This window comes from Mustelus asterias, chromosome 15 (assembly GCF_964213995.1).
Source record: "Mustelus asterias chromosome 15, sMusAst1.hap1.1, whole genome shotgun sequence".
Lineage (NCBI taxonomy): Eukaryota > Metazoa > Chordata > Chondrichthyes > Carcharhiniformes > Triakidae > Mustelus > Mustelus asterias.
The window spans coordinates 57,876,640-57,904,491 of NC_135815.1; the positions used below are offsets into that span (position 1 = coordinate 57,876,640).

The following is a 27,852-nucleotide window of genomic DNA, read 5'->3' on the forward strand; positions in this document are numbered from 1 at the left end:
TTCCACTCACACCCAATGTCATTTATCATGATGTCATGTCATCAATATCACATGAAGTGGGCCTTCTAATGGTAACAACACTTACACATTGCTACAGCAATGTGATTCAGGTCTACAACAACACCAACAAGTTTTACTTTGCAGAAAGAAGGGCAAAATGGACACCAAGCAGCAGGGTCAGGAATGTTCTCATAGTTGACCTCGCTCTGCTATCTTAACTTCATTGGAAGTGCAATGAAAAAATTGTTTACTGTGAAAAAATTATGGCTCAGCAGGAATAATTTAGAGCATGTTCCTGATTGTTGTCTAACAATTAGATTATTGGTACCAGTGAATGAAAAACAGAAAAGTCTAATGGGATATATTTATTGATTAATATTAAATTAATAAGGCTGATAATGGAAAGCTGTTCTTTGTTTAATCCAGTTTTAATAATATAAATGTTTTTAACACAAGGTAGATGACGTTTTGCTATACAATAACCTTTACAGGAGCATTTACCTTTGTGTTTAACTGGAATGGAAATGTTGCTCTGGCACTTGGAATCGTGCCTCCTGCCATCTACATACTAATCTGTTACAAAGTCAAATCAGATACCCAGATCAATATTGCTGCTGTCCTGAGTATTTTTTATGCCTTTCTAATGATTGCAACAATAATGTCCATTATTGGTGAGTGTTTCATTCATTATTCACAAATAAAGTTTATATTATACAGGAACTAACTTTATCAACATAAGCATTTGAAATGAATCCTCTTAAAATTTTGTAATTATCTTTTCATGTTTATATTAGTTTAGTAATTAGTATTGCAAGACATTATGTATCACCATATTAAAGATATGTAGTGGCAATCAAAGCTATACTTTGCCATCTGAAGTTGCGAGATAAGAAAGTGGAATGTAACTTAAAAAGCAATGCAAAGTATTGAAGAACATAGGAACAGGAATATGTGAGAGTTTGTCAAAAAGTTACTTTTAACATCTACCAATGTATGTTAGCATTTTTTGTTACTACCATGTTTTAAATGTGTTGCCAAATATGTTCTGTGACCTTCATATGCCTTTATTAGAGGGTGTAACCATTTCAATATTCAATTACCAAACTGATGGGTGTGACAGTGTTAAAATGATTACCCTAAATGTCAAGGAAGCTTTCAATTGAATAGAACAAAGTACACACTATGTTTAAGAAGGAGCCCAAACGGGTATCGTTACAGCAAGAAAACCATTGACTTACAAAGATAAAATGTGATGGGAGAAATTGAATTCACATCTGCCCAATTTATGCTTGAAAAATGTGTGGACAGCTGTTAAAAATTTTGGGAGGCTGGATGGGAATTGACACCCTGTTTTAGGTAAACACAGTAAGAAGTCTCACAACACCAGGTTAAAGTCCAAGAGGTTCATTTGGTAGCAAACGCCACTAGCTTTCAGAGCGCTGCTCCTTCGTCAGGTGGAGTGGGAGATCTGCTCACAAACAGGGCATACAGAGACACAAACTCAATTTACAGAATAATGATTGGAATGTGAGTTTTTACAGCTAATCAAGTCTTAAAGGTACAGACAATGTGAGTGGAGAGAGTATTAAGCACAGGTTAAAGAGATGTGTATTGTCTCCAGACAGGACAGCTAGTGAGATTTTGCAAGTCCAGACAAGCTGTGGGGATTACAGATAGTGTGACATGAACCCAAGATCCCGGTTGAGGGCATCCTCATGTGTGCGGAACTTGGCTATCAGTTTCTACTCAGCGACTCTGCGTTGTCGTGTGTCGAGAAGGCCGCCTTGGAGAACGCTTACCCGAAGGTCAGAGGCCGAATGCCCGTGACCGCTGAAGTGCTCCCCAACAGGAAGAGAATAGTCTTGCCAGGTGATTGTCGAGCGGTGTTCATTCATCCATTGTCGTAGTGTCTGCATGGTTTCCCCAATGTACCATGCCTCGGGACATCCTTTCCTGCAGCGTATCAGGTAGACAACGTTGGCTGAGTTGCAAGAGTATGTACCGTGTACCTGGTAGATGGTGTTCTCACGTGAGATGATGGCATCCGTGTCGATGATCCGGCATGTCTTGCAGAGGTTGCTGTGGCAGGGTTGTGTGGTGTCGTGGTGACTGTTCTCCTGAAGGCTGGGTAGTTTGCTGCGGACAATGGTCTGTTTGAGGTTGTGCGGTTGTTTGAAGGCAAGAAGTGGGGGTGTGGGGATGGCCTTGGCGGGATGTTCGTCTTCATCAATGACATGTTGAAGGCTCCATGGGGAAACCATGCAGACACTACGACAATGGATGAATGAACACCGCTCGACAATCACCAGGCAAGACTGTTCTCTTCCTGTTGGGGAGCACTTCAGCGGTCACGAGCATTCGGCCTCTGATCTTCGGGTAAGCATTCTCCAAGGCGGCCTTCACGACACACGACAACGCAGAGTCGCTGAGTAGAAACTGATAGCCAAGTTCCGCACACATGAGGACGGCTTCAACCGGGATCTTGGGCTCATGTCACACTATCTGTAACCCCCACAACTTGCCTGGACTTGCAAAATCTCACTAGCTGTCCTGTCTGGAGACAATACACATCTCTTTAACCTGTGCTTAATGCTCTCTCCACTCACATTGCCTGTACCTTTAAGACTTGATTAGCAGTAAAGACTCGCATTCCAATCATTATTCTGCAAATTGAGTTTGTGTCTCTGTATGCCCTGTTTGTGAGCAGATCTCCCACTCCACCTGACGAAGGGGCAGCGCTCCGAAAGCTAGTGGCGTTTGCTACCAAATAAACCTGTTGGACTTTAACCTGGTGTTGTTAGACTTCTTACTGTGTTTACCCCAGTCCAACGCCGGCATCTCCACATCATGTTTTAGGTAAGCCTGTAAATGACAAGCAATCTGTCTAAAAAAGCATTAGAACCTTTAGATATACAAATAGGGATACTACATTTTTGTCAGTCTGATTGGAAAATCCTGGTGGAAATGGGTGGAGGATGGCCTCAGCAGAGATTCTTAAACTAGGCAAGGGATTTCCATACACCCACATTAATATGTACATTAATTTGTGGAAAAGATGAACCATAAACTCTTTCTTTAATGCTAACATCAGATTATGTGCTTTTAGGTGAAATGGTCAAAGAAAACACCTTTATTACACCGACAGGCTTGTTCTTCATCTCCATGATGATCCTCTTCGTCTCAACAGCAATGCTGCATCCCCAGGAATTCCCCCTTGTTTTTTATGGACTGTTGTACATAATTTGTATCCCCAGTGGGTACTTGCTGTTGCCAATTTACGCCATGGTAAACATGAATAACGTTTCATGGGGCACACGCGAAACAGTCACTCCAAAGATACAGAGCAAAAAGAAATCTCAGCAGGTTCTGCGCTATGAAAAGAAATGCAAATGTATCTGTTGGGATATTGAATTTGTTGTCAAAGAGAATAAAAAAGAACTAACTCAATATGCAGACAGGTAACTTGCTTTCAAAATAATTTACAATGTTCAAAAGTAGTTTGCTGTAGTTTTCATATAAGACTGTAATTGAAGTGTATCCCAGGACATTGTGGGAGGCTAGGAAGGGAATTGCGGGTGCCCTAGCCGAGATATTTGAATCATCGATAGTCACAGGTGAGGTGCCTGAAGATTGGAGAGTGGCAAATGCTGTGCCTTTGTTTAAAAAAGGTTGCAGGGAAAAGCCTGGGAAGAACAGGCTGGTGAGCCTCACATCTGTAGTGGGTAAGTTGTTGGAAGGTATTTTGAGAGACAGGATCTATAGGCATTTAGAGACACGAGGACTGATTAAGGACAGTCAGCATGGCTTTGTGAGTGGAAAATCATGTCTCACAAATTTGATTGAGTTTTTTGAAGGGGTGACGAAGAAGGTAGATGAGGGCAGTGCAGTTGATGTTGTCTACATGGATTTTAGCAAGGCCTTTGGAAAGGTACCACATGGTACAAAGAACAAAGAACAAAGAACAATACAGCACAGGAACAGGCCCTTCGGCCCTCCAAGCCTGTGCCGCTCCCTAGTCCAAACTAGACCATTCTTTTGTATCCCTCCATTCCCACTCCGTTCATATGGCTATCTAGATAAGTCTTAAACGTTCCCAGTGTGTCCGCCTCCACCACCTTGCCTGGCAGCGCATTCCAGGCCCCCACCACCCTCTGTGTAAAATATGTCCTTCTCAAATCTGTGTTAAACCCTTCACCTTGAACCTATGACCGCTCGTGAACGTCACCACCGACCTGGGGAAAAGCTTCCCACCGTTCACCGTATCTATGCCTTTCATAATTTTATACACCTCTATTAAGTCTCCCCTCATCCTCCATCTTTCCAGGGAGAACAACCCTAGTTTACCCAATCTCTCCTCATAACTAAGCCCCTCCATACCAGGCAACATCCTGGTAAACCTCCTCTGTACTCTCTCCAAAGCCTCCACGTCCTTCTGGTAGTGTGGCGACCAGAACTGGACGCAGTATTCCAAATGCGGCCGAACCAACGTTCTATACATCTGCAACATCGGACCCCAACTTTTATACTCTATGCCCCGTCCTATAAAGGCAAGCATGCCATATGCCTTCTTCACCACCTTCTCCACCTGTGACGTCACCTTCAAGGATCTGTGGACTTGCACACCCAGGTCCCTCTGCGTATCTACACCCTTTATGGTTCTGCCATTTATCGTATAGCTCCTCCCTACATTATTTCTACCAAAATGCATCACTTCGCATTTATCAGGATTGAACTCCATCTGCCATTTCTTTGCCCAAATTTCCAGCCTATCTATATCCTTCTGTAGCTTCTGACAATGCTCCTCAGTATCTGCAAGTCCTGCCAATTTTGTGTCGTCCGTAAACTTACTGATCACCCCAGTTACACCTTCTTCCAGATCGTTTATATAAATCACAAACAGCAGAGGTCCCAATACAGAGCCCTGCGGAACACCACTAGTCACAGGCCTCCAGCCGGAAAAAGACCCTTCCACTACCACCTTCTGTCTTCTGTGACCAAGCCAGTTCTCCACCCATCTAGCCACCTCCCCCTTTATCCCATGAGATCCAACCTTTTTCACCAGCCTACCATGAGGGACTTTGTCAAACGCTTTACTAAAGTCCATATCGACGACATCCACGGCCCTTCCTTCGTCAACCATTCTGGTCACTTCTTCAACTTGTTGCATAAGGTTAAATCTCACGGGATCCAGGGTGAGGTAGCTAAATGGATACAAAACTGGCTTGATGACAGGAAGCCAGTTGACAGGGTGGTTGTAGAGGGTTATTTTTCAAATTGGAGACCTGTGACCAGTGGTGTGCCTCAGGAATCGGTGCTGGGTCCACTGTTATTTGCCATTTATATTAATGATTTGGATGAGAATATAGGAGGCATGGTTAGTAAGTTTGCAGATGACACCAAGATTGGTGGCATAGTGGACAGTGAAGAAGGTTATCTCGGATTGCAACGGGATCTTGATCAATTGGGCCAGTGGATTGACGAATGGCAGATGGAGTTTAATTTAGATAAATGCGAATTGATGCATTTTGGTAGCTTGAACCAGGGCAGGACTTACTCAGTTAATGATAGGGCGTTGGGGAGAGTTCCAGAACAAAGAGATCTCGGGGTACAGGTTCATAGCTCCTTGAAAGTGGAGTCACAGGTGCACAGAGTGGTGAAAAAAGCATTCGACATGCTTGGTTTCATTGGTCAGAACATTGAATACAGGAGTTGGGACGTCTTGTTAAAGTTGTACAAGACATTGGTAAGGCCACACTTGGAATACTGTGTACAGTTCTGGTTACCCTGTTATAGAAAGGATATTATTCAACTAGAAAGAGCGCAGAAGAGATTTACTAGGATGCTATCGGGATTTGATGGTTTGAGTTATAAGGAGAGGCTTGATAGACTGGGACTTTTTTCTCTGGAGCATAGAAGGCTGAGGGGTGATCTTATAGAAGTCCATAAAATAATGAGGGGCACAGATCAGCTAGAAAGGCAATATCTTTTCCCAAAGGTAGGGGAGTCTAAAACTAGAGAGCATAAATTTAAGGTGAGAGGGGAGAGATACAAAAGTGTCCAGAGGGGCAATGTTTTCACACAGAAGATGGTGAGTGTCTGGAACAAGCTGCCAGAGGTAGTAGAGGCGGGTACAATTTTGTCTTTTAAAAAGCGTCTGGACAGTTACATGGGTAAGATGGGTATAGAGGGATATGGGCCAAATGCGGGCAATTGGGACTAGCTTCGGGGTTTAAAAGAAAGGGCGGTATGGACAAGTTGAGACGAAGGGCCTTTTTCCATGCTGTAAACCTCTATGACTCTATGACTCTAACTCTTAAAGCAGATAAAAGTCCAATCTCCCAATTCTCAGGATTTATGATTCCTTTGTTCTGAAGGTTTAGTTATTAACTTTTGATTGATTAATTTTCTTTGGATGAAATTGGCCTCTCAAATTGCTACCTACAAACGTGCAAAGATAATTGATACAGAGTCACTGGACCTTCTTGCATCATGAGAGATCACAGTCTTTATAATAGGCCTTTTTATCAGATTCCCCTTCATCTATGATTCTCTCTACTTGATATGTGGAGGGGGAGAAGATGGTCACCTGGCTGGTTGGAGTGCCAGCTTTATTTGCACTTGACTTATTTGGTATTGTCCTGACTTTGGAAATTGCTACTTGCTGTTGGAATCTTGGTCCGTGCAAGTGCACAATTTACTCCCCACCCCCTTCAGGCAATGGGATTTCTTTTGATTGGTTTCTGAAATTGAGGTAGGTATAAGAACATAAGAACATAAGAAATAGGAGCAGGAGTAGGCCATCTGGCCCTTCGAGCCTGCCCTGCCATTCAACAAGATCATGGCTGATCTGATTGTTCCTAGGATTGTTCCTAGGATTACATTTCTTCAGTTTTGTTTTTGGGTAGGGGTGTGAAAGGAAAAGAAAATTCTGTTTTCAAAGGGCAATTCTGAGTGTTTCCACTTCCATTTTTAAGCATTTGAAAGATTAGCTATATATTTTCCCATGAACTAGGATGACAGGAATCTAAGCAAACTCTTAAATTATTTCAAGGTTTACAGAGGCAAATTCTTCTTGATATTGTTCTAATGAATATTTAAATCAAGTATACCTGCAAGCATTTCTACACACCTGAAACTTGATATTTCTTCCAGTCACCCAAATTAGCCTTCATAGAACATTTGGAACTAAGAGACCTAATTTTAACCCATTCATAACCCATTCAAAACCCATCCACTTGCACAGAGTTAAAATCAGGCTGTTTTTTTCCACTTTCTCTGCTTTTCCATTTTGTTTTGTGCTATGTTCTTGAGAGTTCTGGGTGTATATTTGAAATATTTTGTCCCTCAAGGGTATCCTTCCTTTTATCTTTTTAATTAGGTCTTCTCTTTAAAGTCTAGAAATTGACAACATTCTTTGTGACATTTCCTGTCTGTATTTCATACTTCCTAGTATTACATTGATTGATGTTCTGAATTGAAGACTTTGAAAAATTATTCAGGGATTATTTGATTTATTTTCCTTCAGTGTAATTGAAGAAGAAGAATTGGAGCCAAGAGTTGAAGATAGTGAGTATTAATAGGCTTTAGAAAATGCAGACTTGTTAATTGACAGGACTTCCAGAAATAAATAAAGTCCAACACAAGCTTGATTGTTATTAGCATTGCTGGATTTTCTTCCTGCAGAAGTTGCAAAAGTAGTAAAAGGACATAACTAAAGGCTGTGTTTCTAATTGCATGTAGCACTTGTAACAAGGCAGATGAATTGAGAGCACAAATAGAAATAAGTACGTATGATCTGATAGGCTTTATAAAGACATGACTACAAGATGACAATGGCTGGGCCATGAATATTCACGGATACATGGCATTTCAGAAGGAAAGGGAACTAGGAAAAGGTGGAGGGGTAACTCTGTAGATTAAGGATGGCATTAGTACATTAGGGATGGCCTTAGTTCTAAAGATCAAGATGTAGCTTTGGTAGAGATATGAAATAGTAACCTGTGAGAGTAGTTATCTGTCTCTAACAGTAACCATACTGTAGGATGGAGTATACAGGAAGAAATAATGGGGCTTGTGACATTGTTAATAATGAGAGATTTAAATCTACTAATAGATTGGATGAATCAGATTGGCAAAGGCAGCCTGAAGGATGTGCTTCTTAAAGCAGCACACTACTCTACAGCCAACCACAGAGCATAATATTATGAATCTGATAATGTGCAATGATGTGGAGATGCCGGCGTTGGACTGGGGTAAACACAGTAAGAAGTCTAACAACACCAGGTTAAAGTCCAACAGGTTTATTTGGTAGCAAACGCCACTAGCTTTTGGAGCGTGCTGCTCCTTCTCCCACTCCACCTGACGAAGGAGCAGCACACTATTAGACACTGTGTTGTTAGACTTCTTACAATGTGCAATGAGACAGAATTACTATTTTTTTTCTTTATTCTTAAATGGGATATGAGCAATGCTAGCTGGGCCAGCATTTGTTGACCATCCCTAATTGCCTTTGAACTGAATGGTCTGTAATTGAAAGCCATTTCAGGGGGCAGTTAAGTGCCAGCTGTGGGTCTGGAGTCACATGTAAGCCAGACCAGGTAAGGATGAAAGAGTATCTTCCCTAAAGGGACATTAGTGAACCAAATGGGTTTTTACAACAACCAACAATGGTTTCATGGTCATCATTAGGCTTTTAATTCCAGATTTTTATTGATTTCAAATTGCACAATCTGCCATGCTAGGATTCAAACCTAGGTTGCCATGGCATTACCCACAGTCTCTGGATTATTAGCCCAGCAACACTACCATTATGCCACTGCCTGACCTCATAGTAAAGTAACCCATAGGCAGCAGTGATCATAACATGATTCAATTTTGCATTCTGTTTGAGGACAGAAGAATGGGTTGAAGGTTAGTATATTAACCTTAGATAAAGGAAATTATGAGGGCATGAAGATAGAACTGGTTAAAGTGAGCTGGGAAATTAGGTTAAGGGGTTGGTCAGTAGATATGCAGTAGCAGACATTCAAGGATATATTTCGTAACGCTCAGCAAGTGTACATTCCAGTGAGAAAAAGATTTCAGGGGAAGAAAACACCAGCTGTATCTATCTGTAAAAATTAAAAGAAGTATCAAATTGAAAGAAAAAGCATATAATTCTGTGAAGATTAGAAGATTGCAAATAGTCAATGTAGCTCCTCTATTCAAAAACAGGAGGGAGACAGAAAATAGGAAACTACAGGCCAGTTAGATTACCATCTGTCACAGGAAAATGCTGGAATTTAATTATGAAGAAGGTGCAACATAATTTTGTGAAAAGAAAATTATGTTTGACCAATTTATTAGAGTTCTTTGATGAAGTAATGATCCAGTGGATGAAGTGGAGTCTGTGGCTGCAATTTAGTGGCCCCATTGAACATGGGTGCAAATCCCAGAATGGCCGCTAAATCTCACAAATGGCCAAAAACGGGATTTAGGCCAGTGAGATCTCAGAATGAGATTTTAAAAAAGGCGCACCAATCTTGGGATTCCTGATGATGCTGGCTTTCTTCGGTCCCACGTCTCCAGCTGACTATGAATTTCGTTTCTCCTTTGAAATTTCAAATGTTCAGCTGTTAAATATGGCGAAAAAAGCGGCTGTGCAGCCTGTGAACTTCACAATGGTTTTCTCATCTGAGCCAACACTCTGTGCATTTTTGAAAGCATTCTGGTCTGTGAATATGGTGTACTGAGATTTCCAGAAGGCTTTTGACAAGGTGCCACAGCAAATATTGCTACACCAAGTAATGGTATAGGGGCTGACATAGAATCATAGAATCCTACAGTGCAGAAGGAGGCCATTTGGCCTATGGAGTCCACAGCGACCACAATCCACCCAGACCCTATCCTCCTAATCCCACGCATTTATCTTGCTAATCCCCCTGGCACTATGGGGCAATTTACCATGGCCAATCGACCTAACCGCCACATCTTTGGACTGTGGGAAGAAACCAGAGCACCCGGAGGAAACCCACACAGACATGGGGAGAATGTGCAAACTCCGCACAGACAGTCACCCGAGGCTGGAATTGAACCCGAGTTCCTGGCACTGTGAGGCAGCAGTGCTAACCACTGCGCCAGCGTGCTGCCCAACATTGGCATGGGCAGAGGATTGGTTAGCTAATAAGAAACAGAGTGTAGCCATGAATGGATCATTTTCAGGTTGGCAAGACGTAATGAGTGGAGTGCCACAGGGATCAGTCTTGGGGTTTAACTATTTGCAATCAATGTCAATGATTTGGATGAAGGGATTGAATGTATTGCTGCTAATTTGCTGATAACATAAAGATAGGTAAGAAAGTAAATTGTGGAGGGGTCTGCAAAGAGACAAAGGTAGGTTAAGTGAATGGGCAAAACTATGGCAGATGGGAATAATGTGGGAAATGTGAACTTTTACACTTTGGCAGGAACAATAGAAAAGCAGCATATTATCTAAATAGGGAGAGATTACAGAACTATGAGATGCAGGGATCTGATTGTCCTGGCAAATGAATCACAAAAAGTTAGTATACAAGTCCAGGAAGTAATTTGAAGGGAATGGAATATTGTTGTTTATTGCAAGGGGAAAGGAAGATAAAAGTAGGGATGGTTTGCCATAGATACGAGGCACTGGTGAGACCATGGACCAAATCTTCTGTGCAGTGGCAATTAGCATTGGATTGTCATCAGTCTGCAGGCTGAAAAGATGACATAATTTGTTGTTTTATCAGCCTAATGATTGAGTAATACTGGGGGTTTTAATGCCACATAACAATGCTGGGAGGTCTGGGTGTAAATGATACCCCATGCAAATATGCAAAATCTTGATGTTACCCAAGGCTCAGTGGCTGCATCAAGAAATTGTCATTTTGAGCTCCAATCTAAACACTTGATCACACAATCCAGGCTGACACTCCACTGCAGTATTGACAGTGTACTGCATTTTCTGAGGTATAATTGTTCAGATAGATGTTAAACTTTGGCTCTATCTGCCATTTCAGGTTAATATAAAATATCCCATGTTACTATTCGAAGAAAAACCAGGCAGTCCTCTCTGATGTCCAAACTCTCCAACATCTTCACGAAAATCAGATTATTTCACTGCTTACGTCATTGCTTTTGTCAGACTTTGTTGTGAGCATCAATTGGCAGCCCTTTCTCCTCCATTGTAACTGCACAAAAATGCTTTGTTCACTTTGCGACACTTCAGATCATCCTGATAACATGGAAGATGCAATATAAATGCAAATTGTCGCTGTTCTTTTTTAACTGTTAGAAAAATATTACCACGGAGATTCATGTATTTTCAGTATATTCAAATAGAGTTTTGGGTCATCTGCAGTTTAAAAGTCAAAATTAAGGATATTTTGTTGCTTAACTGACATGATGACAATGATTTTGGGAATCACCTCTACCTTACGTTTTTATTGTGTAGATTGGATAAGCAACTTGCAAGAACAGTCACTCCATATACAGCTTGTTGAAGAAGAGCTTGATGAAGTAAGTTGTTGCTAATGACATTGCTCTTAATTTCCTGATGTATTTATTTCAGTGTGTAATATGAACACTGCTCTGTTGTATGTAGTTATTCACCTGCACAAAGCAAAATATACTGTTCAGATAGACAATTGGAGTATAACCATTTTATTGATATTACTGGTCCATATTTCATATCTACAGGCAGAAAACCCATTCTGGAATGACCTCATCAACCTGTATCTTAAACCAATTGAAGAAGATAAAGAGAGACAGGCCGAGATAGTAAAACAACTGAAATCTCTCAGAAATAAGGTAAACCCTACTGACAGGTGCCCATTCTGAATCTGGTCACTTGTTCAATCCCAAAGGTTGAACAATGTTGAATTATTTTTGTGTGTGGAAGGAGAAAGCAGGAGGTAGAGAAGGACAGAGAAAATAAGCAGATTTCAGGGTTTCGCATATGAAATGGCTTACCAATCTTTCTCGTGATCTTTTAGCTTTCTGGATATAACAGACCAGCCATTAGTTCTACATAATCTTGCCAATGCTTGGCCATTGTACAAAATGCCTTCTAATTGAAAGAATGCAAATGCATGTGATGAGGGGATAAAGCATACATTTTGTGTGGCTTCATTCTCTGAGTGAAATCTGCCTCAGTACGTCTGAGAATTGGAGATTCACTTGGTGTGTATCTCAATAGATTCTGTTCCTGTTTTCTCAGTGATGAAAGTGAATTAGGGGTTCCAATTGAATGCCTGAACTGATTAATTAGATTTACTTTAGTTCTTGCATGGAGAGGGCTATAAGAAAACAACATTGCTGAGAAATGTGTATTCACTCATTGTACTCAAGGGGAATATTGCCTATAATTGACCTATAATGAATAAACCCTTTCATTTTTTTCAGGCAACTTTTCTGTACTTCATCATTAATATTCTTTGGATCATTTCAACATTTTTCCTACAAGCAATTGGTCCAGAGATACTCATCAAGATCCCTAAAATCCTCCCAAATGGTATATTTTCCGAAGATGAAATTCTAACCATCGAACCACTCAGTTTCATGTTCTTGGTATCGTTTGCTGGGCTACTGGGAATTCAATTCCTCACCATGTTGTACCACAGGTATTAATAAAAATGTATCTTAATTAACAAAGAATTAATACAATATTATGGGAGTGCTGATTATTTTATTTAATTTTTTTCCAGGATTAACACACTCATTCACTTTATAGCATATAAAGGAACAGAAATAAAACCACATCAGAGTGTTGGAAAGTATCACCAAATGGTAAGACTGACAGATTTCACTTTATATTTTATTGAAAGGAATAAAATTATTGATAATTCTTTAAAAGTCTTGCATTTAATCCTAACTTCCTGTAATCTTTGCACTTCTTGACACACTTCAAGGGAGGCAATGGCCTCGTGGTATTATCACTAGACTATTAATTCAGAAATTCAGCTAATGTTCTGGGGACTCAGGTTTGAAACTCGCCACAGCAGGTGGTGGAATTTGAATTCAATTTTAAAAATCTGAAATTAAGAATCTATAGATGACGAAGCCATTGTCGATTGTTGGAAAAACCCATCTTGGGGTTCACGAGTGTCCTTTAGGGAAGGAAATGTGCCATTCTTACCCAATCTGGCCTACATGTGACTGCAGATCCACAGCAATGTAGTTGATTCTTAACTACCCTTTGAAATGGTCTAGCAAGTCACTCAGTTCAAGGGCAATTAAGGATGGGCGATAAATACTAGCCTTGCAGCAACGGCCACATCCCATTAATGAATTTTAAAAAAAATTGGATCTTGTTGCTTCACTCAAAGTGAACCAGCAGAAAATCAGAATTGAAGATGCAGGAAACCTTGAACATCCATTAGTCCTTTTGGTATATCACGTCTCACATGACATGACACCCCAAACATGATCCCAGAAATAGTTGCAAAATAATTCCAAGTTTACTGCATATGCATTTCAAATGTGCAAATTGTCCATCAACTTGCAACAATAAATAAATATTCCTCTGTTAGCCATGTAAATAGATTGAACTGAATTATCACTCTCGCATTTGCTGTGTAGAGTTGGGAGAATTCCTGGCTCCATGAGCTTAATTCCTGAAAAAGTGCTCCAAATCTTTATATTTTCACTCCAGGATGGGGTGGAAGGGTGGGGGTGGGAGTGTCTGGCTTCTATTGGAGTCATGCCCACTGTCCCTGGAAAGAATTTGGAGGCAGCCACAGGATCTGCTGGCGGGTGGAATGTGAGAATGGCCCACTTCGGTGCTCCGGCAGTTGCTCTGCTGTGAAAAAAAAATGAAGCAGAAAAAAACCTCCAGCGCTCACTGCTCACACTCCCGATCACTTTCCTCATGCCCATCAATGTCGACCCATGCTATATCATGTCACCCATCCACCCCCCTGGACCCTTATACCCTTCATGCCCACCAATGACTCTCCACCTTGGCCTTCTATGCTCCCTATGCTAACCTAATGCTGATTCATGCCATCTCATGCCTCCAACACCCCCTTAGCCTTCACCATTTTCCCTTACACCATCCATGTTAATTCACCCAGTTCTCTACCTGGGCAGATCTCAAGATACATACGAAGATTAAATAAAGTTCTTCAGTCCCTATTGATGAATTCACTGTTTTAAAAAAAATCTTGTTGATAAAAAATCCATTCACTTCCTTTAATCCCTTATAAAAACAAACATTTGTATTCATTGTCCCATTGTTATGAAATCAGTTTTACTGCACTAGTCCCATAATAGTAACCTTATGTCAAGAGACAGAATGAAATAGCATGCATAGATTTTTTTAACACTGATAATTTTTTCATATATTTAAATGGCTGGAGATTTCTAGGCCTTGACAGCTCCCTTGGCTGTTCCAATGACTTTGACAGTTTCAATGGGTTTATCCACATTCTCTGTATATTCATGTCTATTTTCAATAATCCCAAAGGGCACCTCATCCCTTTCAAAGGGCATCTTGCCTCTCCCAAAGCGCATTTCATCTCTCCCAAAGCTGTCCTGGAACCATATTCAAAAGGGTTCCCTCTCTAAAGAACTCAAGTAAGTTATACCTTCTCCTAACAGGTCTAATGTGCACAGGTTATATTTCTCAGGGAGTTGACGAAATTCAGCATGTCCGCTACGACTCCCACCAATTTTTACAGATGCACCATAGAAAGCACCCTTTCCAAATGTATGACAACTTGGAATGGCTCCTGCTCTGACCAACACCGCAAGAAACTACAAAGGGCCGTGAACAAAGAACAGTCCATCATTCAAACCAGCCTCACACCCATTGACACTGTCTATACTTCACGCTGCCTTGGAAAGCAGCCAGCATAATCAAGGACCTCATGCACCCTCGATCCTGAACTTCCTAACTCACAGACCGCAATCAGTAAGGATAGGCAACAAAACCTCCTCCATGATCATCCTCAACATTGGTGCCTCACAAGGTTGTGCCCTCAGCTGTTTACTAGTGGGTTGTGCTGTTAGTGCCTGTGCCGAATCACTGGTACTGTCTTCGGAGGATTTTTCAGGGTGTCATCAGAGATGTCCATTGGAGTTGGTCCCCGAGCAGCAACACCAGAAGGCCTGGTTCATCAGGATCCAGCACTGTAAGAGAGGACACACATTTGGGGATGGGAGGGAAAGTAGCCCATGCAACATGGCACGTATTTCAAAGTTATAGGAAGAGGGTTCAGCTGATGTTCACTCGCATGCCAGACGCCAACCTGGCTGTCAGTAACCATTTGAGGCACGGCCCCCCCTGCCAGCTCCAGGGCATGCTGCTCAGACCACATCAGCAGGCATACTCCACCTCCAGTTTTCTCCCTCTCACGCCGGTTGTGTGCAGTTTTCTCCTGTGGGGACATAAGGGGGATTGAAAGCATGATGTATGGAAGGGCATGGGGTGCAATGTGTGTCAGGATTGGGGAGCTTGTGTTGGCTGTTTTGGGGAAATGGGTCCCCACTGGGGGGGGTGCTGATTGGGAGGGGTGCCACAGGGGTTGGAGACAGTACTGAAGGTGGGGGGCGGCAGTTGGTGGCTGCCCTTGAGGTGTCTGGGGATGGTTTGACATTGTACATGTTTCAGAATGGGTGCACACTCACTCTTGCAGCCCAAAGAAGGTCGTTCATCTTCTTATACTACTGCCCTCCAGACCGAGGGGTCAGTGTCCTGACATTCACTGCAGATGCCACTGCGTCCCATGTGACGCTCGCTGCGTGATCCCTTGGGCGGTAACCCTGAGTGGGGTACAGCAGATGTTGCCTCTCCTCCACCGCTTCCAGCTGGTGGACCTGCTCAGTTTCCGAAATTCTTGGAGTACTTTTCTTCAAGGCCATCTTCCTGCTGAGACAGCCTGTGTGTCCGTCATTGCAGCTTATATATAGCACTGCTTGTTAAGGGAGTCCAGGTGCAATCAGTTTGGGCCAGCTATGGGCCCGTTAGTTAAATTTCATTGTGAATAAAGTACAGCCAACCTGGTTTCAACAGAGGGTGAGCTAGCTCCAAAGGTGCTGATTGGGTGAACTCAACAAGGTAATGTGGCCAGGAGGTGCAATGCTCGAGGCTCTCACTCAACGAGGGGGAATGCTCGCAGGCAGGGGGTGTGCACGGCAGTACAGCATTGTGTGTGTGAAGGAGTGAGAGGGAAGATCGGGAGGCCAGCGACGTCGGGGTCAATGGGGTATGGGGAGGCTGGGAGACCAGCAATTTCTGGGTCAATGAGGAATGGGGAGGCAAGGAGGCCAGCAATGACCGGGTCAGTGGGGCATGGGGAGGCCGGAAGGCCAGCAATTTCCGGGTCAATGGGGGATGGGGAGGCCAGTGATGTCCGGGTCAGTAGGGGATGGGAATGGGAATGGGGATGGGGATGGGGAAGCCAGCGATTTTCTTGTGGAGGGGAAGGGGGTGAGAGGCCAGTAATGTCCGTGGGAAGAGGGGAGGACGGAGTGAGAGGCCAGTGATGAGGCCAGCAATGTCCGGGGTGGGGTGGGGGGGGAGGGGGGGGGGGGGGGCGGTGTTGAGGCCAGTGATATTTATGCTGGAAGGACTTATTTAGCGATCTCCCAGAGATGTGCGCATGCGTGGGGGCCCACTCAGCACACTGATTCCAGCTGTTCAGCGGGAATAGACCCCACCCCTGGATTTTTCATGTGATTCACGCTAGTGCCCTCTGCAGTGCACAGAGTCTGGAAGATTCATTTTGAAACTCCCACTGAAAAAACCAGCACGATTTACTCCAGTTTTCACACAAATTCAGCACTGAGATTTTTTGGGGGAGAATTCCCCCCCTGTTCGCCCCCATGTATGTATTTAAAGCTGGATTAGCTGTCAAAGATTGTTTTCATGATATTCTAATTGTTAATTAATATCGAGGATCTCCATGACACTGAAAATTATCTGTAACACATGCAGTCTCATTCCTTCTAGTTTTAATTGTTGTTGAACATTTTAAAAATGTGACATTTTAACTTTTCCTTTTCTATTTTCTCCCAATTCAATCTTTATTCTCTCCATCCTCTACGCTTCTCTTTCTGCACCAGATTTGGCATTGAATGCCACCACCCTATCTTGTATTTGCTTTGATAATCTCACAATCCTTTAATTTAATTAGTTAAGAAATACATAGTTCCTTGCCCTGTTCACTCAAGTTCTAGCTTTTCAATTTCAGCATAGATTATTGTCAAACTTAAAATGGCATGGATAAATTTAACTAATGATGTGGAGATGCTGGCCACGCCGGCCACACAGCCACACAGTAACCCCCACAGCTTGCTTCCTGGACTTGCAGAATCTCACTAGCTGTCCTGTCTGGAGACAATACACATCTCTTTAACCTGTGTTTAATGCTCCCTCCACTCACATTATCTGTATCTTTAAGACCTGGTTGGCTGTAGAGATTCGCATTCTAATCAGTATTCTGTAACTTGATTTTGTGTCTCTGTGCCCTGTTTGAGAGCAGATTTCCACTCCATCTGATGAAGGAGCAGCGCTCCGAAAGCTAATGGCATTTGCTACCAAATAAACCTGTTGGACTTTAACCTGGTGTTGTTAAAACTCTTACTAAATTTAACTAAAGCAGATACTGTTACATTTACTGCTACAGCAAATTTTGCCGAAATATAATGACTTTTATTGCTAATTAAGTGAAAACATTTTTGGTTTTCAGACACAAAATCCAGAATGAAACTTAAATATTGAACTTTCTCCTTTTTTTAGTATAAAGATCTTGAAGTTTGACATCATACAGAAGAAAAATCGACAGAGCTTAAGAATCAAACTTCAACTCACCAGCTCCATACTATTACTATCATTGCTGTCTGTGCGAAACACAACTGACAACTACTCAGGGATATTGCAGCAAACATCTGTGGATTGTATTACAAATCAGAAATATATGCAATGAGATAGTTACTTATCAAAATACTGGCAATTCTCTATGTAAGTGGGTCTCAAGAGTTGTTGCTCCTGCATCAATTTGTAAATAGGCACCTAAGTGCCAATATGGCTGGAGGCACATGCAGGTACTTTTTTGTCCCATTTTTCTTGCCTCTCCTTTCATCTTTGACTCTTCTCATCACCTGGATTGGCATCTAAACCAGCCATTCCTTGTATTTCCTGAGACTAGCGAGCTGTCTTAAGGCTGTCAACGGCTTGCTGTTCCAGGAAGAATGGTGATCGGATGACTTGAACGTCGATCTAGGTGTATGAGGCTAATTTTGCATTGTTCTGCCAACAGTGTTAGCTGGCATGAACAATTTGTGCTGCAACAGGATTACAACCTGATTCGGAAGTAACCCAATTATTAGGCTATAAAATGAGTATAAACATCTGTTTCAAGTGAGTAAACCTTTCTGAAGTATTGTTGGGTCTATATTATCAGATCTGGCTCATGTTTCCTACATCTATATGTAGAGAATAGCCTTGATAAGACAAACGTCTCTACAAATTAGATTAACCAAGTAACTCAGGGATGAATAAGTTTTGATCAGCCTCAAAATTGTAAATATTTACAATCAAACATGCCAATCTGTTACATAATTTACTCATGACACTTATTTAATTGTAGAATTGAGAAGATAATTTCCTCCATGTTTATGAATTGCTAAACTGTAACTATATTATTTATTACACTTTTACAATGTTTTTTACATATTGACCACAAAGGAAACCTGTCTCAAGAAGTCACACAGAGGTGCAGCAATAAGCCTTCACTTCTCCTGGACTCTTTTTTTGTTACCATCAGGCCCACTTGTTCCATGCTGGATATGTGTGGCAAAGACAGGACCTTGTATCAAACCTTATTTTTCCATTTTACCAATCAGCTTTATCCAAGTTTTAAAAGTGAACAAAATTTGCTTTTAGCCAAGATCTAAAGATTCAGTGGATATATAAAAAGGGATTATAAACTCCCTTGTGTGTGCAATGACTATTAACTGATGCATCTAAAATGTACACACATGAAGATGATACTTTTGTACACAAATGTGCATCATGCCAAACATAAGGAATCATTCAGGTGCAATTATGATACTTTACAATTGATCATGAATTCATCTATCTAAACTTTTGCACAAAATGGTCAGTTGTTCTCATCTATGTTTACAATAATCTTGAAGATGCAAAATGTCTAACGCAAATATGAATGTTAATTTATGAAATAACGAAGTTACTTAAATGTATCATTGATCAAATGTGACCTGTTACTTCTTCAGATTTAAGCTGCAATTGTTTGATGTGGGTTTTGTCTGTGCACATTTTACATTACAAAATGCAGTTGACCCTGCAGACAAGCATGCTTGATTTACACACAATTCTAATTTAGACTTAAAACTCCCGAGTATCAGACCATTCCATTTTCACTCTACAGAATTTTAAAGCATCAAACACTTCTTGTTCTCTCTAGTTTATAGACTTCCTGTTCCAAACATAAACACAGAATCCTGCAATGTTCATCAGATTTTCCCGATGAACCTTTTCATGATGCACTCAAATACTAATGTTCACTGAATTTTAACTGGAGACAAGTGGTGCATTTTATAAACAGCTGATTTAATTTTATATAAGCTCTTTTTGTAGGATTTTGCTTTTAGATTTACTGAATGGATAGCTAACTGATCCGTGGTGCCAGTTTTAAAATTTTCTAGGTTGTTATATAATTTATTGGAAAATTCAACAAAGGGTGAATTTGGCCTAAAGAATGTTTTTTTAAACATAGGTGACCAGGTTATTTTGATTCTTCCATTGTGCGTTAATTTATGCTCAATACTTACCGCTCCTAATGTGAAGATGATCACTTATTATATGTGGACAGTCTCTGAGGCTTACACTAATAACTATATTTGTAAAATTACTTCATTACATATGACAGGGTAGATGCTAGCCACATTTTCAAGATATCTAATCATTGATTTGTGAAACCATTGCTTACTTAATAAACTGCTCTTAAGTTAAATTTAGCGTTTTATCTGATTATTTATTACTGGTCAGATGTGGTCGATTGGTTTTCATCAGGATTGTCCCTCTGCAATTAATTAATGAATTGGTATTAAGTGCCCAGCCTGCGGGAGATGAATTGAGAAAGCGCGCGGGCGATAGGCTGGCGTGTGGGGCACATGTGAATCCCACAGCCTGGAGCAGAGAGCCATGCTTACAACCGTTTAACCCGTTTGCCCCAACCGCCCTTCACCCCCCCTCTCCTTTGCCCCTCTTCACCCCCTCCCCCTCCTTCGTCCCTCCTTCACCTGCTCCCCTCTTCTTTCCCCTGTCCCTTCCTTTCCCCCGTCCCCTCCTTTCCCACATCCCCCACCTTTGCCCATTTCCCTCTCCTTTGCCCACTCCCCCCTCTTTTGCCCACTCCCCCCTTGCACCAAACTGCTTTGCCCCCATACCCCCTCGCCCCACCCACTCATCCCACCTCCCCTCACCCCACCTCCCCCCTCCTCACCCCACCCCCACCTCCCCCATCTCACCCCACCTCCCCTCACTCCACCTCACCTCACCCCTCCTCACCCCACCCCCACCTCCCCCATCTCACCCCGCCTCCCCCTCACCCCACCTCCTCTTCACCCCCTCACCCTCCTTCGCCCCTCCCTCACCCCCTCCCCTCTCCTTTCTCCCATCCCTTCCTTTCTCCCATCCCTTCCTTTCCCCCATCCCTTCCTTTCCCCCATCCATTCCTTTCCCCATCCCCTCATTTCCCACATCCCCTCCTTTGCCCATTTCCCCGCCTTTGCCCACTCTCCCTGCCTTTGCCCACTACCCCTTCGCCCCAAACCCCTTTGCCACCATACCCCCTTGCCCAACCTCCCCTCGCCACACCCCCCTCACCCCACCTCTCCTTGCTCCACTTCCCCACCTCCCCTCACCCCACCCTCTCACACCACCTCCCCATACCCCAACCCTTTGCCCCACCTCCCCTCACCCCACCCCCTTGCCCCACCTCCCCTCACCCCACCTCTCCTCCCCCTCCCCTCCTCACCCCCTTGCTCCCCCTCCCACTCCCTCCCTCTCCCACTTCCCCCAAACCTCCCCCCAAACCTCCCCCTCGCCCCACCTCCCCTTGCCCCACCTCCCCTCGCCCCACGTCCCCTCCTCACCCCCTCTCTCTTCCTCTCCCCCCTCCTCCTCTCCCCCCTCTCTCCCCCCCCCTCTCCCCCTCCCCCCTCCCCTCCTCCTCTCCCCCCTCCTCTCCCCCCCTCCTCTCCCCCCTCCTCTCCCCCTCCTTTCTCCCCCCCTTCCCCCTCCCCCCTCTTCCTCCCCCCTCCTCCCCCTCCCCCATCTCCCTCTCCCCCCCTCCTCTCCCCCCTTCTCTCCCCCCCACCTCTCCCCCTCCTCCTCTCCCCCCCTCCTCCTCTTCCCCCTCCTCCTCTCCCCCCTCCTCCTCTTCCCCCCTCCTCCTCTTCCCCCCTCCTCTCCCCCCTCCTCCTCTCCCCCCCTCCTCTCCCCCCTCCTCTCTCCCCCCTCCTCCACCTCCCCCTCACCCCTCCTCCCTCTCCCCCCTCCCCCCTCCTCCCTCTCCCCCCCTCCTCTCACCCCCTCCTCCTCTCCCCCCTCCTCTCCCCCCTCCTCTCCTTCCCCCTCCTTCTCTCCCCCCTCCTCCTCGCCCCCCTCCCCCCTCCCCCCTCCCCCTCTCCCTCGCCCCTCCTCCTTCCACCCCCTCCCATCTCCATCCCCTCCCCTCTCCTCTCCATCCCTTCTTTTGCCCCGCCCCTGCCTGTTCCCCCCCTTTCCGCCCCGCCCCCCTCTCTGGCCCCGCCCCCTCTCTGGCCCCACTCCCTCTCCGGCCCCGAACCATCTCCGCCCCCCCCCCCCCCTCTCCGGCCACCCGCCCCCCCTCTCCGCCCACCTGCGCCCCCCTCTCCAGCCCCCCCCCTCCCTCTGGCCCCGGCCCCCCCTAGAAACCATAGAAAATTACAGCTCAGAAACAGGCCTTTTGGCCCTTCTTGTCTGTGCCGAACCATTTTATGCCTAGTCCCACTGACCTGCCCTTGGACCATATGCCTCCACACCCCTCTCATCCATGAACCTGTCCAAGTTTTTCTTAAATGTTAAAGCATTTACCACTTTATCCGGCAGCTCATTCCACACTCCCACCACTCTCTGCGTGAAGAAACCCCCCCTAATATTCCCTTTAAACTTTTCTCCTTTCACCCTTAACCCATGCCCTCTGGTTTTTTTCTCCCCTAGCCTCAGCGGAAAAAGCCTGCTTGCATTCACTCTATCTATACCCATCAAAATCTTATACACCTCTATCAAATCTCCCCTCAATCTTCTACGCTCCAGGGAATAAAGTCCCAACCTATTCAATCTCTCTCTGTAACTCAGTTTCTCAAGTCCCGGCAACATCCTTGTGAACCTTCTCTGCACTCTTTCAATCTTATTTACATCCTTCCTGTAACTAGGTGACCAAAACTGTACACAATACTCCAAATTCGGCCTCACCAATGCCTTATATAACCTTACCATAACACTCCAACTTTTATACTCGATACTCCGATTTATAAAGGCCAATGTACCAAAGGCACTCTTTACGACCCTATCCACCTGTGACGCCACTTTTAGGGAAATCTGTACCTGTATTCCCAGATCCCTCTGTTCAACTGCACTCTTCAGAGTCCTACCATTTACCCTGTATGTTCTTCTTTGGTTTGTCCTTCCAAAGTGCAATATCTCACACTTGTCTGCGTTAAATTCCATTTGCCATTTTTCAGCCCATTTTTCTAGTTGGTCCAAATCCCTCTGCAAGCTTTGAAAACCTTCCTCACTGTCCACTACACCTCCAATCTTTGTATCATCAGCAAACTTGCTGATCCAATTTGCCACATTATCATCCAGATCATTGATATAGATGACAAACAACAATGGACCCAACACCGATCCCTGCGGCACACCACTAGTCACAGGCCTCCACTCAGAGAAGCAATCCTCCACAACCATTCTCTGGCTTCTTCCATTGATGTGGAGATTTACCTGAAGTTTTTGCCTAGTCCCACTGACCACCTGAAGGCAGGTCAGTGGGACTCACCTGAAGAAGGGGCTTAGAGCCTCGAAAGCTTGTGTGGCTTTTGCTACCAAATAAACCTGTTGGACTTTAACCTGGTGTTGTTAAACTTCTTACTGTGTTCTTCCATTGAGCCAGTGTCTAATCCAATTTACTACCTCCCCATGTATACCTAGCGACTGAACCTTCCTAACTAACCTCCCATGAGGGACCTTGTCAAAGGCCTTGCTGAAATCCAGGTAGACAACATCCACCGCCTTCCCTTCATCCACTTTCCTGGTAACCTCCTCGAAAAACTCTAATAGATTGGTCAAACATGACCTACCACGCACAAAGCCATGTTGACTCTCCCTAATAAGTCCCTGTCTATCCAAATATTTGTAGATCCTATCCCTTATCGCACCTTCCAATAACTTGCCCACCACCGACGTCAAACTTACTGGCCGATAATTTCCCGGATTTCTTTTGGAACCTTTTTTAAACAACGGAACAACATGGGCCACCCTCCAATCATCCGGCACCTCCCCCGTGAATACTGACATTTTAAATATGAGGGGGCGGGGCCTCTACAGCCCTGCCCCCTCTCTCGGCCCGGCCCTGCCCCCTCCCCGGCACCGCCCCCTCTCTGCCCCGCCCCTGCCTCACCTCCTCTCTGTCCCCTCTTTCGCCCCACCCCCTCTATAACAAAGAACAAACAACAGTACAGCACAGGAAACAAGCCTTTCGGCCCTCCAAGCCTGTGCTGCTCCTTGGTCCAACGAGACCAATAGTTTGTATCCCTCCATTCCCAGACTGCTCATGTGACTATCCAGGTAAGTCGTAAACAATGTCAGCGTGTCTGCCTCCACCACCCTACTTGGCAGCGCATTCCAGGCCCCCAGCACCCTCTGTGTAAAAAACATCCCTCTAATATCTGAGTTATACTTCGCCCCCTCACCTTGAGCCCGTGACCCCTCGTGATCGTCACTTCTGATCTGGGAAAAAGCTTCCCACCGTTCACCATATCTATCCCCTTCATAATCTTGTACACCTCTATTAGATCTCCCCTCATTCTCCATCTTTCCAGGGAGAACAACGCCAGTTTACCCAATCTCTCCTCATAGCTAAGTCCCTCCATACCAGGCAACATCCTGGTAAACCTTCTCTGCACTCTCTCTAACGCCTCCACGTCCTTCTGGTAGTGCGGCGACCAGAACTGGACGCAGTACTCCAAATGTGGCCTAACCAGCGTTCTATACAGCTGCATCATCAGACTCCAGCTTTTATACTCTATACCCCGTCCTATAAAGGCAAGCATACCATATGCCTTCTTCACCACCTTCTCCACCTGTGTTGCCACCTTCAAGGATTTGTGGACTTGCACACCTAGGTCCCTCTGTGTTTCTATACTCCTGATGACTCTGCCATTTATTGTCTAACTCCTCCCTACATTATTTCTTCCAAAATGCATCACTTTGCATTTATCCGGATTAAATTCCATCTGCCACTTCTCCACCCAATTTTCCAGCCTATCTATATCCTGCTGTATTGCCCGACAATGCTCATCGTTATCCACAAGTCCAGCCATCTTCGTGTCATCCGCAAACTTGCTGATAACACCAGTTACACCTTCTTCCAAATCATTTATATATATCACAAATAGCAGAGGTCCCAGTACAGAGCCCTGCGGAACACCACTGGTCACAGACCTCCAGCCGGAAAAAGACCCTTCGACTGCTACCCTCTGTCTCCTATGGCCAAGCCAGTTCTCCACCCATCTAGCCACCTCTCCTTGTATCCCATGAGCCTTAACCTTTTTAACCAACCTGCCATGTGGGACTTTGTCAAATGCCTTACTGAAATCCATATAGACAACATCCACGGCCCTTCCTTCGTCAACCGTTTTGTCACTTCCTCAAAAAACTCCACCAAATTTGTAAGGCACGACCTCCCTGTTACAAAACCATGCTGTCTGTCACTAATGAGATTGTCCCGTTCTAAATGCACATACATCCGGTCTCGAAGAATCCTCTCCAACAACTTCCCTACCACGGACGTCAAGCTCACTGGCCTATAATTACCCAGGTTATCCCTGCTACTCTTCTTAAACAACGGGACCACATTCGCTATCCTCCAATCCTCAGGGACCTCACCTGTGTACAAAGAAGCGACAAAGATTTCCGTCAGAGGCCCAGCAATTTCATTTCTCGTCTCCCTGAGCAGTCGAGGATAGATGCCATCAGGCCCTGGGGCTTTGTCAGTTTTAATGTTCCCTAAAAAACCTGACATTTCCTCCTTTGTAATGGAGATTTTCTCTAACGGGTCAACACCTCCCTCCGAGACACTCCCGATTAACACGCCCCTCTCCTTCGTGAATACCAATGCAAAGTACTCATTTAGGATCTCCCCTATTCCCTTGGGTTCTAAGCATAATTCCCCTCCTTTGTCCCTGAGAGGTCCGATTTTCTCCCTGACAACTCTTTTGTTCCTAACGTATGAATAGAATGCCTTAGGATTCTCCTTAATTCTGCCTGCCAAGAACATCTCGTGACCTCTTTTTGTCCTTCTAACTCCCCGTTTGAGTTCTTTCCTACTCTCTCTGTATTCCTCCAGAGCTCCATCTGTTTTCAGTTGCCTGGACTTAACGTACGCCTCCCTTTTCATTTTAATCAAATCATCTATTTCCCTGGTTATCCTCGGCTCTCGAATCCTACCTTTCCTATCTTTCGTTTTCACAGGCACATGCCTATCCTGCAGCCTTATCAATTGTTCCTTAAAAGACTCCCACATGCCAGACGTTGACTTACCCTCAAACATCCTCTCCCAATCAACATCCACCAATTCCTGCCTAATCCGGCTATAGTTAGCCTTCCCTCTTTTGTCCCCTCTTTTGTCTATGTCCCCTCTTTTGCTCTGCCTCCCTCTGTCCCCTCTTTTGCTCCGCCCCCCTCTGTCCCCTCTTTTGCTGATATTGATTCAACATTGAGGAAAGCATAGATGACGTGGAATCTGTATGAACAAAGAACAAAGAAGAACAAAGAAAATTACAGCACAGGAACAGGCCCTTCGGCCCTCCAAGCCTGCACCGACCATGCTGCCCGACTTAACTAAAACCTCCTACACTTCTGGGGACCATATCCCTCTATTCCCATCTCATTCATGTACTTGTCAAGACGCCCCTTAGAAGTCACTACCGTATCCGCTTCCACTACCTCCCCCATCTCCCCCGGCAACGAGTTCCAGGCACCCACCACTCTCTGTGTAAAAAATCTGCCTCGTACATTTCTTTTAAAACTTGCCCCTCGCACCTTAAACCTTTGCCCCCTCGTAATTGACTCTTCCACCCTGGGAAAAAGCTTCTGACTATCCACTCTGTCCATGCCTCTCATAATCTTGTAGACTTCTATCAGGTCTCCCCTCAACCTCTGTCGCTCCAGTGAGAACAAACCAAGTTTCTCCAACCTCTCCTCATAGCTAATACCCTCCATACCAGGCAACATCCTGGTAAATCTTTTCTGTACCCTCTCCAAAGCCTCCACATCCTTCTGGTAGTGTGGCGACCAGAATTGAACACTATATTCCAAGTGCGGCCTAACTAAGGTTCTATAAAGCGGCAACGTGACTTGCCAATTTTTCAACTCAATACCCCGGCTGATGAAGGCAAGCATGCCGTATGCCTTCTTGACTACCTTCTCCACCTGCATTGCCACTTTCAGTGACCTGTGTACCTGTACACCCAGATACATTTGCCTATCAATACTCCTAAGGGTTCTGCCATTTACTGTATAAAATGGAAATGTCAGGAGTGGGATTTGAACCCAAGCCCCTAGAAAGGGACCAGAATTCACCAGGCTTAACACAAGGCAAGGAATCACACTCCTTGAGTCTGGTGCCTTCGACCACTCAGCCATCCTGACAAGTCACTCAGCCATCCTGACAAGTCTGGGTCGAGTTAAGAAACAACAAGGGGAAAAAACATTGGTGGGGATGATATACAGACCACCAAACTGTAGTGGTAATGTTGGGAAAAGCATTAGACAGGAAATCACAAATGTGTTAAAAGAACATCTGTGATTATGGATGACTTTAATCAGCATATAGATTGGAAAAGTCAAATTAGGCACAGTAAAATAGAGGAGGAATTTCTGGAGTGCATATGGGATGGTTTTCTGGAGCAATACATTGTGGTACCAATTAGGGAACAGACCATCTTGGACTGGGTGTTGTGCATTGAGAAAGGATAGTTGGCAGTCTAGTTGTGAGAGAACTCTTGGAGACGAGTGACCATAATATGGTGGAATTCTTTGTCAAGCTGGATAGTGATGTAGTTGATTCTGAAACTGGGGTCCTGAATCTCAATAAAGGTAACTATGAGGCATGAATTGGCCATGATGGACTGGAAAATATTACTTAAAGGTAAGACAGTGGACAGGCAATGTCCAGCATTTAAAGAACGAATAGGTGAACTCCAGAAGTTGTTTATTCCTGTTTGGTGCAAGTGTGGTAAGGGAATTGTGGCCGTTATTTACAAGGGAAATTAGAGGTAGTATCAGATTCAAGAAGCATACAAATTGGCAAGAAAATTGGGAGCAGCTAAAATTCAGCAAAGGAGGACCAAGGGATTGATTAAGAAGGGAAAATAGAGAATGAAAGTAAGCTAGCAGGAAACATGAAAAATTACTGTAAAAGTTTATATAGGTCTGTAAAGATAAAAAGATTGACAAAAATGAATGTAGGCCCCTTACAGTCGGGAATGGGAGAATTCATAACGGGGAATAAAGAAATGGCCAAGGAATTGAATTCGTACTTTGCTTCACTCTTCACAAAGGAAGACATGAATGATGTACCA

At 44.2% G+C, this 27,852-nt stretch overlaps 1 protein-coding gene and 1 non-coding gene across 2 annotated transcripts in view; one reads left to right on the plus strand and one right to left on the minus strand.

The window, feature by feature from the left end:
* LOC144504729 (uncharacterized) overlaps positions 1 to 18,318 on the plus strand; it is a 77,198-nt gene extending 58,880 nt beyond the window's left edge. The window contains exons 16-24 of the mRNA XM_078230474.1: positions 492 to 671; positions 3,107 to 3,458; positions 7,526 to 7,566; positions 11,453 to 11,517; positions 11,698 to 11,808; positions 12,403 to 12,620; positions 12,705 to 12,786; positions 15,010 to 15,131; positions 18,261 to 18,318. Coding sequence (XP_078086600.1) covers positions 492 to 671; positions 3,107 to 3,458; positions 7,526 to 7,566; positions 11,453 to 11,517; positions 11,698 to 11,808; positions 12,403 to 12,620; positions 12,705 to 12,786; positions 15,010 to 15,131; positions 18,261 to 18,318 — 1,229 coding nt within the window. The remainder of the gene's footprint in view (positions 1 to 491; positions 672 to 3,106; positions 3,459 to 7,525; positions 7,567 to 11,452; positions 11,518 to 11,697; positions 11,809 to 12,402; positions 12,621 to 12,704; positions 12,787 to 15,009; positions 15,132 to 18,260) is intronic.
* Positions 18,319 to 26,800: 8,482 nt separating this feature from the next.
* On the minus strand, positions 26,801 to 26,920 carry trnal-caa (transfer RNA leucine (anticodon CAA)). The gene is made up of 2 exons: positions 26,883 to 26,920; positions 26,801 to 26,846 (listed from the first exon to the last, which is right to left on the minus strand). It is a non-coding gene; the product is annotated as a tRNA-Leu (tRNA).
* Between the last annotated feature and the right edge of the window lie 932 nt (positions 26,921 to 27,852).